The sequence below is a fragment of the Heloderma suspectum genome, chromosome 2 (genome assembly GCF_057233095.1).
Source record: "Heloderma suspectum isolate Gila_16-S chromosome 2, 16-S_ref, whole genome shotgun sequence".
NCBI lineage: Eukaryota > Metazoa > Chordata > Lepidosauria > Squamata > Helodermatidae > Heloderma > Heloderma suspectum.
In genome coordinates, this window is record NC_139459.1 from 368,482,096 (window position 1) to 368,495,732 (window position 13,637).

General features: G+C 45.4%; 1 protein-coding gene across 5 annotated transcripts in view; it reads left to right on the forward strand.

The window, feature by feature from the left end:
* Nucleotides 1–13,103, forward strand: part of LOC146355960 (uncharacterized) — a 35,090-nt gene extending 21,987 nt beyond the window's left edge. For all 5 annotated transcript variants that reach the window (XM_084830645.1, XM_084830646.1, XM_084830647.1 and 2 more), the window contains 3 exons: nt 742–1,200; nt 3,363–3,932; nt 5,672–13,103. In XM_084830645.1, coding sequence (XP_084686771.1) covers nt 742–1,200; nt 3,363–3,932; nt 5,672–6,432 — 1,790 coding nt within the window. In that variant the 3' untranslated portion in view covers nt 6,433–13,103. The remainder of the gene's footprint in view (nt 1–741; nt 1,201–3,362; nt 3,933–5,671) is intronic.
* Nucleotides 13,104–13,637: the final 534 nt, after the last annotated feature.

Sequence of the window (13,637 nt, forward strand, 5' to 3'; positions counted from 1 at the left end):
CATTTCTTCGTTTGGCTCTGGGGTGTGATAGAACATTGGGAACTGGCTTTCACATACATGTTTGACATTTGGGGCTATCAACCAACAAAACACTTTCTAGGTGTTTTTATTGCCTAGCTTTCTATGCGCTCTTGTATGCATGTAGAACTCTGTGCATGAGCAGGATTCCCCATTCACTTCTGTGGAGGGGAACACAGTGCACACTTGGCCTTGTGCAGAATTCAGTGTCTAGGGCAGGGAACCTCTTTTCTGTCAAGGACTGCATTCTCTTGGGGGTAATGTCAGGGGCTGCATGCTAGCAGTGGGTGGGGCCTGAGCTGGAAGGAGGTGGGGTCACCCCATCTCACTTCCTGCCACACCATCTCACTTCCTGCCACAGCTGTTTCTTTTCCCTCTTCCACTCTTCCCAGCATGCTACCAGGGAAGGGATAGATCAGTGGTCAGAAGTCTGAACTGATCAAAGGGCTCTTGAAATTAGCCTGAGGGCTGAATTAAATTAGGCCTAGGGCTGCAGATTTGCCCGCCCCTGAGTTAGAGGGAATAAATTGCCTTTTAAAAACACCAAGTTACTAGTCCTTATGGGCTTGAAGATAACTTGAGAATATGTAAATATTGCCTAGTGAAGCTGTGGATTGGAGGAGATCTGAGCAGGATATCCAGTGGTTTGCCCTTTGGGTGCCCTTCTGTTTCTCATAGGCTTGAGAAGATACCATATATCTTAATGGTTTCCTGTCCCTGCAGGTGAGGAAGAACCACGAACAATGAGTTCTCTGCAGGAAAAAATCAAATTGGAAGACATGTGTGGGACATCACCAGAAGCATCCCTACAGGCTGTCTCATTGAGCCGTGAGAGTTGTGAGAATTGGCCCGATTCAAGGGGGCATCAGGGAGAAGGACTGGGAGGCTCCCATCCTCATGGGAGAGCTGCTGCAAAGAGATCCACAAAGTTTCAGAAAAAGAAAAAACATGCCTGCTCGCAATGTGGATACAGAGCCGAAAGGTTATCGGATGTTATTAACCATGGACGAATCCACACAGGAGAAAAGCCTTTTGAATGCCCTGTCTGTGGGAAAACCTTCAGGTGGTTGTCAAACGTTAACAAACACCAGCAAACCCACACATCCCACCAACAGGCTCCTGTTCCCGAGACTTCTGTTGTTCCCAATACCTCTGTTGCAGAATGTGATGTCACACTTAGTGGTGGGTACATTTTGTGGTAATCCAATTGATGCCTGATCGCTACTCTTCCTCTCTTCCTTTGGCTGCAGTCCGACTGAATTGCTATGCATTAAATGGAAGTTTCCAAACCTGGAGGCTTCCAAGAATCCTATGGAACAACAGTGGTGATTTTTGCCTCTTGCTCCTCCTTTTCAGCAATTTTCACTAGGTGGGCCTTTGCGTCTGCCTAGTGGAGTCACACTGGCAGTGGCAGAGCAGGACATGAGAGACTTTAGGGTCCTTTGGATCCTGGCCTCTCATCCTCCCTCCTTCCTTACCAGCTGGCCCCATTTTTCCTCTCGCATCATCTTCTGAGGTCGTCACACCGACCTCGGAAAAGCAGCCGCCATGGAGCGTTCCATGGCCACTGGGAGGGGGCGGGGCTGAAGATCTGAATGGGGATTTTCACCTTCAAGGTCATAGGTCTGTCTAGGCCTCGGAGGGGAAAATCCCCAGTATCCTGCAGCCCCTCAGACAATATCTATGGGCCATAGGATTGCTCTGTCCAAGTCTTATTTGGCATGAGTTCCAAAACAGATACAGTCTTTGTCATTTTGTCTCCAGTCAGGCAGGTGGGCAGAATGGTGCTCCCAGGAGGTTTCTTGTCAGAAGTGCACTCCCAGGAGGCTTTTGCTTGAAAACAAAGCAGACCCCCCTCCCCGCCAGGTTTTCAAGCCAAATTGCTGCTTTTTTGCTGCGTGGCAAATTCATGGGCAGGGGGGCTCGAGAAAAATATTGTTGGGGCATGTGAGGGCTACCTGTTGCCCATCCTTGCTATAAGGTGTCTTCACAGTAATGAGATTTGTGTGGATGGAACCTGGGCTGCCAAGCTGCAAGGGTGATAGGAGAGCTTTCCCCTGGGCCCCCTTTTGTTAGAAGTTATTACGCAGAGACTGGATGGCTGCCTGTTGGGGTTGTGGTGGTACTGGGTGTTCTGCATTGCCAAAGGGTTGGACTTGATGACCTTTAAGGTCCATTCCAGCTTGGTGATTCTGCTTTTCCCCCACAGCAATAAGCGAACAGCCATCAGGATGCATATTGGTTTCTAAGGCGGCAGCTCTCTGCTCCAAGGAGCCTGCAGTCTGAAATGAGGAGAAAGTATAAAGCGGTGTATTCAGGAACACCATTGGGTTGGTAACCTTAGGCAAGCTGCTACTAGCCTCAGTCCTGCTAGCGGGCTGCACGGTGGGGATAATGATGACCTACTTTTCAGGGTGGTTGTGAGCATTGTAGCAAGGTAATGTATGCAACGGACTTCGTACATTTTATTTATGCCTCTCTTTACAAAGGGATCTCCTAAAGCGACTTACAGTTTTAAAGCCTTTGGAAGTGCTGTTACGTTAAGAACGTTTAGGTGATCAATGGTCTGGTTCTGTGTGTGCCGCATTTAACGCTTGAGTACGTTTACCTGTTTACTTGCCTGGAGCGGAAAATAGCGCACGCTCTGTCTTGTACACAGTTCAGCACCTTCGAAAGGGAAGCAGTGATCTGGTTTGCACATAATGGCAGCAAACTGTGAGTTAATTAACTCATGATTTGCTGGGGTTGCATGCTGCCGCCATTTTGGATGTGCACCCTCCAACTGGCCCAACTGGATGTTTTTTCTTGACATGCAAACTATGAGCTAATTGTAAGTTAAGTAACCCACAGTTAACCTACCATTAGTTTTTAGCCAGAGGAAGAAGGGTGGGAGAGAAAGAGGGACCGGAGAGAAAAAGAACGAGTGGTGTATAGATTCCACCTTCAAATGAATACTTATTTGGATATTTGGGCTACTTTAGTTGAAGCCTACATATAATTGCTAGAAAGTTGTATGCATTTCATACAAATCCATGTACATATATTTTTAAAAAAACTTAAATTAAAAAAATTAAAACACCATGATGGGGATCTGTTTGTGGGCACCGTTGGAGGTGCCTGCCGGTGCCATGTTGGGGACCCCTGGCCTAATGTGCCCACGGGCCCAAAAGGGTTGGAGTCCCCTGTCTTACAACTTCACAGATAAGCTTGAAAATATATGGATGCTGCTTAGTGAAACGTCAAAAGTGGGTCTGAGCAGGGTTTGGGAGGCAGGCAGTTTACCCTTTTTCCTTTTTCTCCTGGGCAGCTGTCTTATATCTCAATGATCTCTGTATCCCTCACAGACGATGAGGAGACTTCTGAGATCAGGGCCACATCCAAGCCACATCCAAGGGAAGGGGAAAGGAAGGGAAGATTGGCTCAGCTTCAGAGAAATGCAGTGGTGGTGAAGAGAAGCAGATATGCTCAGCGAGAGAGAAAACACGAGTGTCCCGACTGCGGGCACAGAGCCTACTACCTGTCCGATCTGGTGAGGCACCAGAGAATCCACACGGGCGAGAGGCCCTACAACTGCCATGACTGCGGGAAAACCTTCGCTCTGAAATCCTCCCTCAACTCTCACCTGAAAACCCATATGCCCAACGGTGGTCTCAGAAGCCGGAAAAAGCCTGTGGAAAGAAAAAGAAACCGTCAAGGAGAGAGGAAGCACACGTGTTCCAAATGTGGACATAAGACCTATAAATTATCAACCCTCCTTATACATATGAAAGTCCACGTGGGAGAAAGACCTTTTAAATGCCTTGAATGTGGGCAAACGTTCAGATGGAGTTCGAATCTTTCTAGACACAAGAGAATTCATCAGTCCAGCAGTGGCTCCAATACCAGAAAAGTATCCAAACATCAGGAAAAGAGAGGTGGGCATAGTATTTGAATTAAATTATAATTAATTTAAATATAACCCATTACTACCTCCAAGGGGAATTCCAAAAATAGTGATCTCCCCCACCCACTTTCCCTCTGGGAAAACAAACACCGTTTTTACTTCCAGATTTGAAAATGCAGAACCAGAGTTATATTATTATACTTCGCATTACTATATACGTGGCTATGTTTTGCTTAAAGTGAGCATTCCAAAGTGTAACAAAGCCCAATTTAGAGCAAATATTTTTTTATTCTATTTGCTTGTTCTTGGCCTCCCTTTAATATAACCAAATATGTGCATTTTTCACCACACGGGGTCATTGTGGTTGCTAATAAAATTGATAGGTGGTTGGAATATTATTTGATAATAACATGGATACCTGAGTCCATAACTTCTTTTTTTAAAAATCACAAAACAAATACTTTTCTAAGGAAGTCAGCTATAAGTGGTCTCATAGGAAGTAGCATTATAAATATTCTGGAGATAGTTTATATGATCATATTCTCTTGTCCGTACTTCATTAGTATTTGGCTTCACGCTTTGTCTCATTGCAAGAGCTGTCAGTTAGTCAAGACTTTTTATACCAAAAGCCTACACATCTTTTCTTGGAAGCAAGTCCTTTCCTTGGTAGTAAGTAGCACTGCTTTTGAAGGATCTTAGAAACCCTGTGCAGCATGTTGCTGGCAGAGACAATAGTGGGGAGATCGGTGCATACACAAGCAATGATGGCTTTCTCAGGCTGCTTTCAACTTTCAAAACAACCTAAGTAAACCCAAATCTACTGTCAGCCTCCAGCGTCATTGTCTGATTTCCTGTGTACTCCTGTGACTGTGTGGAACTTGAACACCGGCTCCTTGTTCATTTCCCTTGAAGGGGTAAAGCTATGTGCAGACAGGATTCTGTATCTTGGGATATTAAGGTGCTTTTTTTTTTTTTTAAAGCAAGTTCATAGTCCTTATGGCCATAACAGACACACCTGGAAACACTTCACACTCTCCCACACCCTTCACCTTGCAGGCAAGAGGAGATTTAAAGCAGCCTTGCCCAAGCAGGTGCTCTCCAGGTGTTTTAGACTTGAATTTTGTTCAAGCCATAGTTTAGCAGGCCAAGATATCAAACCAGGTCGAGTAAGACGTCCAAAGATGAGTGGTCTAGCTGCCTTCGTTTCTGTATTTATAGACCATCTTTCAGCCACTGTTGCTCTCACAACAGCTTATATAATCAAAACCAAATTTTCATAAATTCACAAAACAATTCAACTCTAAAAATTAAATCTAAAAAGCAGTAGCCAAAAAGCCCAACCCAGCAGCAACAGGCCAGTAAAAACAAAACGAGAAAACCCAGAGCATCAAAATAAGCAAAACAGTGTTTGCAAAACATTTTTTAAGGCAGTTACTAAATATTTAAAATACACCATGTTGTTTTAATGTAATCACTAAAGGCACAGTGAAAAAGTTCAGTTTTTACTCCTCTCCAAAAGCAGGAGAGACTGCTTGCTGAACCTCCCAAGACAAGGGAGTTTCAAAGAGTAGGGGCCACCAGGAAAAAGGCCCCGCTCCTTGTCAAAGGCAGCTTATATTCCACAATTGATTGTACCCAGAGCAAGAGGTTCATGGGAAAGTCTTAATGTTTGGTGGATCAGTTTCTTCCTTCGTTCCTTGACATGGGGTGATCTCATGTCTCAGTTTCCTTCTCTCTTTTTTTTCTCTCTCTCTCTCTGTGTCCCTGTAGGCAATAAGAAGTCAAGTAAGACAACAGAGGGGAATCCTTGGCTGAAGAGAATGGGCAGTGCATCACTGGCAGCACTCCAGGGGGATGCTTCCGCACTGGCTGTGATGCGTGAGCGCTGGTGCTATAACAAACAGCAGCAAAGGAAGAAAGCAGCGGAAGAGCCCAACAGGTCTGCTGAAGGCCACAATGTTTCTGCTGCAGAAGCAAAGGATAACCTAGGAGGAAAGGAAGCAGCAGTACGGGCAAGGCTGGAAAAGTTTGCATATTCCAAAAGCGGGGAGGTGGATGACTGCCAGTCAGAGCTCAGGACCGATCAGATGGCCCAGGCCAGAAAGAAGCCGTCTTACGAATGTTCCGTGTGTGGGAAATGCTTCAGGTTCAAACACCAACTGGCTGACCATCGGAATACCCACACTGGGGAAAAACCATACAAATGCTACGAATGTGGGAAATCCTTTTCTTGGAAGAATAAGCTGATGAGGCATCGGATAATCCATACAGGAGTGAAGCCATTTCATTGCTCCGAGTGTGGGAAAGATTTTTATCGGAAAGATTCCCTGATGACCCATCTGAAAACACATGGCTTCCAGCCTGCATATGCATGTTCTGAGCGTGGTCAAAGCTTTGGCCAGAGGGATCAGCTGGTGAGGCATCAGAGAAATCATTCAGGAAGAAGTCCCTTAGAAGAGGGAGCGGTGGCTGAAGAGATCGGCACACCCACACAGGAAAGAGAGAATATGAGGGAGCAGAGGCCCACATGAATTTTGCAGATCCCTTGTTTTTATGCCTTTCTCTCCTTCTCTCTCTCTCTCACCCACCCACCGCTGTACCCACTCACACATGAGCTCTCACTCTTCTCTTATATCATTCACAATTGTGTTTTAAGAGTTAACCAGCACTTTAGGAGTGCTGCTTGCTCTTTTCTGAAAGCCTTCCTTCCGACTTCTGAACCAGCCACTGTAACTGTCTCTCTCTGACAGCAGTTTGATTTGCAGCAGTGAGAACCTGATGACATCTACTTCCACCTCATGAGAAATGTCAGCTGCTTGCTTCTGCAGATCAAACCTCTGTTAAAGGTGCAGGATCAAGACACACTTTTTTCTGGCCAGTTGGCTCTACCGTGGGCGACCCTACCTGCCCCCCATGACCCCGTTTGCCCTTAGGTCTTGTGTGCTGACAGGCTTTTGAGCAGTTGGAATGTTCACAAACATTCTATAATTCCTCAGCATTGCACTCATGCCTAGGAAGCGATCCCTTCAGTTCAACCACCTGAAGCCACAGCTCTTAACAGTTGGTAGTTACGGAGGTTTCAGAGGCTGTCTCATATGTTTCTCCTCATTTTTTTTCCTCCTCACCCCTTTTGTCTTGTACCCAATTTTGGGAGGAGTTGCTTTAGCTTGGTATCACACCTGATTTTCTACTGCCACAGTAAGTGCTTTAAAATATAACCCAAAGCTGGCTCTGACTTCATACGCAGATTTAGAGGGTCCTTGAAGGTGGGGTGATCTTCTGTTAGGAAGAAGACGTACTAGACATCAGGGAATTCATATGGAGGGAACAAGCCCTATTAATGGGCAGCAGGAACTGGGGTAGTCAATCTGACGTAAAAAGAAGGCAATTCCAGTTCAGAGAACCTGTGTTTGAGTAGCCCATTACATCTCACTGCACATCAGGGAATCCACGTGGCAGAGGGAACTTATGAATCATAATGAGCGTTCTGACCCCGTGTAGATTCCCTGATGACTTAATGCCATGAACACGTGTGATGCCATTACATTCTATGTCAGGGTGGGTGGGGAAGCCATCTCAAATCTAGGGTTTTTTTAAAGCTCTTTTAATTCCAGTTTTAAGCCAATCACAGAAAAGGGGGAACCCTATACAAATAAAATGAAAATTTTAAAAAGGGTAAGGTGGGTGGGCTGTGGTGTTTGAAGCCCATGAAATTATAAAAGAAACAGTACATTAAAATGATGACTATTGAGCAGAAGTCTCAAAAGCTGTATTTGTCCTCTTTAGGTTTGTGTTGATACATAATCTCAAATCTAGTTAAGGCTAACTAGACTTGCCCCGCTTTGTCCCACTTGCCCAGTCCTAAGGAAGCTTACTCAGAAGCAAGTCCCAAATTCACTTGAGCTTGCCTCTTGGTAAATATATTTAAGGTGCCATCATATGGGCTCTCCCACACTGGAGGCATTCAAGATGAGGCTGGACAGCCATCTGTCAGGGATGCTCTGACTTGGATTCCTGCATTGAGCAGGGGGCTGGATTCAGTGGTCCTGTAGGCACCTTCCAGCCCTACTATTCTGTGATTCTATGATTCCATGCACACTTCACATAGTACAGAACTCAGTGGGACTTGAGTAAACACGGCTAGGACTGGACTGCATAACTATAACCATTTCAGTCTCCAAACGGGAGTGGGGTAGTAAATTAAGCCGTTAAACTTTTCTATAATAACCTCCCAGCCTTCTTAGGGGTGGTGATTAAGCATTCAAATTAGGGTTGCCAAGTTGTTGTTCTTTACTAGACCCTGCACCTCTGCCTTCAGTTTCAGCAGATTTTAGAAGGTGAGGGAGTAATGCACATCCCATGGCATGAAAAGTTCCTCATGCTGATTTGTGTGCCTCAAGATGGGTGAAGGGCCCAAGGGCAAGCCAGGTGTGGTATGTTCTCATCCTTTGGCACCCAGAGAAGGACAACCAGAAAGGTGAGACAAGAAAATTAATAGGAGGCTTGAGAGCAAATCTTCAAATATCTGAACATCTATCCTGCAACATGTCCTCTCTTGCTCCAGAAAGCAGAGCTAGAACCAGTGGGTGGAAATGGCAGGGAAGCAAATTTAGGCTAAACATCAAGAGAAATGGCCTAATGAGGAGTGGTGTTCATTAGTAGAACAGATTGCTGCGAGGTGGTGGGCTGTCCTTTGCTGGGAGAAGTTAAGCAGAGCTGAGATAGCCATCTATCCGGGATGCTCAAGTTGCAAGATGATGATGACCTGATTCATGTGGCATGAGGGTGGTTGATCCACCACAATGACCAGTTTGGATGTCAGAACAAGCTGTGCCTGGTGGTGGTAATTATGTAAATTGGGCCAGCACATGCAGGGTGGTGAACAAGCCACCATGGCTTGTTGACTACCCTCATGATGTACAAACTGGCCTACAGCTTTGAGCAGGATCTCTCTGATGCTGTGATTCTAATTCAGACTTCTGCATTTGCAATATTACACAGTACACCTCCCTCTCTTCCCACCCCTTTTTCTGTTGCTCCTGATTCAGCTTTCTTGAATCTGTTCCCACCCTCTTCTGCTTTTGTCTCATGTCTTTTTCTCTCTAATCCTCTAGGCAAGGGCCCTGGTGGTTTTAAATACTGTATTTTAGTAGGTTTTTGGACACAAGAACATAAAAAGAACTCTGGTGGGTTGGACCAAAGGCCCATATAGTTCAGCATCCTATTTTTCATAAGCCGACAACTCGTCAACTAGATGTTTCCAGGAAGCTTGCAAGCAAGATAGGCATAGAGGTTGTTTTATGAACATGGAGGTTTTGTTTCACCCCTGGCTAATAGCCCTTGACAGCCAATTTCTTACAAACATTCAGGGAGATAAGTGGTTGGAAAAGCTTTGTGTAATTTTTCTGTGTCGTGCTGTTGAGGACACGAGTGCAGGGACAGATAAGGTAGCAGTCTTGTTCTGCAGTCCTATACACATTTATTCAGAGGCAAGTTCAGAGGGACTTACTCCCAGGTAAGAGGGTATACAATTGCAGACTTAGTTATATATTCCTAAAGGGGGGGCGGGGGCGGGATTGTCTATGCTAGAATGAAAAGCAAAATTTAATTTAGTTGAGCCGCAGAGTCATGTTGCTTGTATAAATTGTGACAGGTTTGGAGAAACTTGTTGACATGATTCTCGTCAATAAAGATTTTTACAACTTTGAAAACTAAAGCATCAGTTAAAAACAACAACAAACTACTACTAGGATCATGTTCTTGGAACATTTTGGAAACTTGGCTTATTGTAAACACTTCCTTGAGAGTAAGTCCCATTGAACTCAGTGGGATTTACTTCTGAGGAGATATGTGTAGATTGTGCAGCTGCGAATGCATTAAGATTTCCCCCCCTCATTAAACTGAAGTTCAAGATGGCTTGCAAAGCTGAAAAAACCAACAGACGAGAATAAGTTAAAATAGTTAACTTAGGGCGCAATGCTATGCATGTTTAGACAGAAAAAGTCCTACATCTAGCATTCTCCAGCCAGCATGGTTGGCCGGGGAACACTGGGAGTTGTAGGTCTTTTTTCTGTCTAAACATGCATAGGATTGTGCCCCAAGTTAACTAACAGCGAGTTAAAATACACCATGAATAAGATTTCAAACTAGTACTGCAAAGTGGATTATTAAACTACTAGTGCCTATCCATAGTTAAAACCTGGCAAGGCCTTAGAAAATAACAGTTTATTCATCTGCATCTAAAAAGGAATCAAAAGTATACACCAAGTGAACATGAGGGGTGGGGGGCATCTAATTGAAGTACCACAACTGAAAAGTCCCTGTCGCTGTTCTTTGCCCACCTAATCTTAGAATAAAGTGGGGTAACCTTTAGCTTTCCAGGTGGTGTTGGGCTCCAATTTTCTTCAGCCCTAGCCAGCATGGTCAGTGGTCAGGGATTATTATTATTATTATTTATTGCATTTATATCCCGCCTTTTTTCCTCTTGCAAGGAACCCAAGGCGGCTTACATTATCCTCCTTCCTCTCCATTTTATCCTCACAACAACCCTGTGAGTTAGGTTGGGCTGAGAGTCTGTGACTGGCCCAAAGTCACCCAGTGAGCTTCCATGGCTGAGTGGGGACTAGAACCCGGATCTCCCGGCTCCCAGTCCAACACTCTAGCCACTACACCACACTGGCTCTGGATGATAGGAGTTGTAGCCTTGACAGCATCTGGAGGGCCACAGGTTACCCATCCTGCTATAGACAGATGAATAAAGAAGATGGTGCCTCAGCTATGAACTCAGGAAGCAGCCTTTATGGGAGGTCAGAGTATAGCAGGTCCAACTAGGGATGCTGGAGAAATTTGAGATGAGACTAAAATGAGCTCCGATCGCTGCAGAGCAACCCCCTAAGGCTGCGTGGAGTCCATGAACATTCAGGTGTGTGTTTGGTTTTTTTTACTTTCCTGAGATTTACACATAAATTAGTAGGAAAATACGTAAGTTTCTGCTGAGGAAATATTGAATGGAATGGGGGTCAATACGCTAAATGTTACATACTAGAGTAAATTATGTAAATATTTCCATAAATACTTAGTCCGTACATCCCTAGGTCCAACCAGCCCACTTTTGCAGGGGTGGGGAACCTCAGGCCTGGAGGCCAAATCCTGCCTTCCTGCAGGCCCAGTCTTCCCCTCCAGGGTTCCCCCAAACCCCATTGTCCTGGCCATACCCCTTTTCCCAACCATCTATTGTTAGTTGGCTTCCCAGGTGTCCCAATTCCGTCCCTATTCTAAAAGACTAAAATATGTCTCCTAAGGCTGAGTTGCTGGCATTAAGAGCTTTTAAGTTGTGCTGGAATTTCTTTTGTATTTTTGGCGCCTGAGAGCTTCTCTGAAATTGAATTTGGCCCTTGCGCTGAAAGAGGTTCATTGCCCCTGCACTATTCTGTTCTCTGACTGCCAGTAAATCTTTCCTCATCACTTGTGACCTGATCCTTCTTAAGTGGAGATTCTAAGGGGGTTGAACCTGGGACCTTGTACAGTCCTACCACTGAAGTAGCTCCCCCATTCAAGGCCATTTAGGGCTTTATAGGTCCGCCCTTTGAATTGAGTCTGGAAACAAAACAGGAGGTCAGTGAGGATCTTGAGAGCTGGTCTCTTTGGACTCGGAATTGTTTCTGAGAGAAAAGACCAGGCTACCTAACAGTAAATGTCAACAGGGCTGCCCAATTTGCCTGCCCATTCAGATAATAGCTGTTTGTCTTTTGAAATTTGTTTGAATTGAAAATACATTTTATATCCTTTTTCCTTGGTGCTAGCTCAATATATTGGGGCCGCGGTGGCTTAGTGGTTAAGAGGCTGAACTGCAGACTGGAAGGTCGGCAGGACAGCAGTTTGAGACCCGAGTGCCGCGTGATGGAGTAAGCTCCCGTCTTCAGTCCCAGCTTCTGCCAACCTAGCAGTTCGAAAGCAAGAAATTGCAAGTAGATAAATAGGTACCGCTTCGGCGGGAAAGGTAACAGCGTTCCGTGCACCTCGGTGTTTAGTCACGCCGGCCACATTACAATGGAAGCGTCTTTGGACAGCACTGGCTCTTCGGCTTAGAAATGGAGATGAGCACCACACCCTAGAGTCAGACACGACTGGTTGGGGACACCTTCACCTTTACCTTTTTAGCTCAATATAGATCACAACAGTAAAAAATAAAACCAAACAATACAAAAAATAAAGTTTACTTGACACCTTGCCTGATCTTGAGCAATTTCCTGAGCAGCCCCCATCCCATATTGTTCCGGAGGGCCCCTCAGCCTCCAGAGAGGGATTTTGAGGGGGAAAGGGGGACTGGGCCCTTTCCTCCTTCGACTTAAGTCAGAGTGCAATCTTATGCATGTTCAGACAGAAAAAAGCCCTAAAACTCCCAGCATTCCCTATGCTGGCTGAGGAATGCTGGGAATTCTAGGACTTTTTTCTGTGTAAACATGTATAGGATTGTGTCCTCAACCTCTTAGGATCCAAGGCAATTTCTTTTTCTATGGAATGGTGACATAGAGCACAGGCTTGAATGTGAAGGCCAGAAACAGACAATAGTTCTTGGCAAAATATGCCTCCTTTCATAAACAAATGCTAAGTTAATAAGCCAGGCTATTCTTCAGGATGTTTATTTTTCTGGGTACATTTGATTGTTGACTCTTGTCTACATAATAACTGTACATGGGGGGGGGCAGTGGGGGAGAATAAGGAGATGGACTTCACTCGGCCTTAATGGGGTAAAAAAAAAAAAAAGTGCCAATAACTGGTATCTCTTTAGCCCCTTTCAGACGATAGGGGGCTTTGCTCCTACCCTGTATTATGGATCTTCAAAGAGCCTGTTCCCAAGCCATTTAGGGTCTTGACAAGGTAACAACCAGCATTTTGTATTGGGCCTGGAAGCACGGTCAAGCAGTGCAGCTGGTGCATAATCAATGTTATTTGCTCAAATCACTCCCCCCACCCCCCACAAGCTCTGGGTGGCTGCATTTTGCACCATCAGAAGCTTCCACGCAAAGCCCCAAAGTAGAGTTCATTGCAGCAGTCTGTTGTTGTTGTTCAGTCGTTCAGTCGTGTCCGACTCTTCGTGACCCCATGGACCATAGCACGCCAGGCCTTCCTGTCCTGCGCTCTCTCCCGGAGCATGCTCAAGTTCATATTCATTGCATCCGTGATGCTATCTAGCCATCTCATCCTCTGCCGTCCCCTTCTCCTTTTGCCTTCAGTCTTTCCCAGCATCAGGGTCTTTTCCAGGGAGTTTTCTCTTCGCATTAGGTGGCCAAAATATTGGAGCTTCAGCTTCATTATCTGTCCTTCCAATGAGCAGTCAGGGTTGATTTCCTTTAGGATGGACTGATTTGACCTCCTTGCAGTCCAGGGGACTCGTAAGAGTCTTCTCCAGCACCACAGTTCGAAAGCATCAATTCTTCGGCGCTCAGCCTTCCTTATAGTCCAGCTCTCACAGCCATACATTACTACTGGGAAAACCATAGCTTTGATTAGACGGACCTTTGTCGGCAAGGTGATGTCTCTGCTTCTTACTATGCTGTCTAGGTTGGCCATAGCTTTCCTCCCAAGGAGCAAGCGTCTTTTAATTTCATGGCTACAGTCACCGTCTGCGGTGATCTTGGAGCCCAAGAAAGTAAAATCTGTCACTGCTTCCATTTCTTCCCCTTCTATATGCCAGGAAGTGATAGGGCCAGATGACATGATCTTAGTTTTTTTA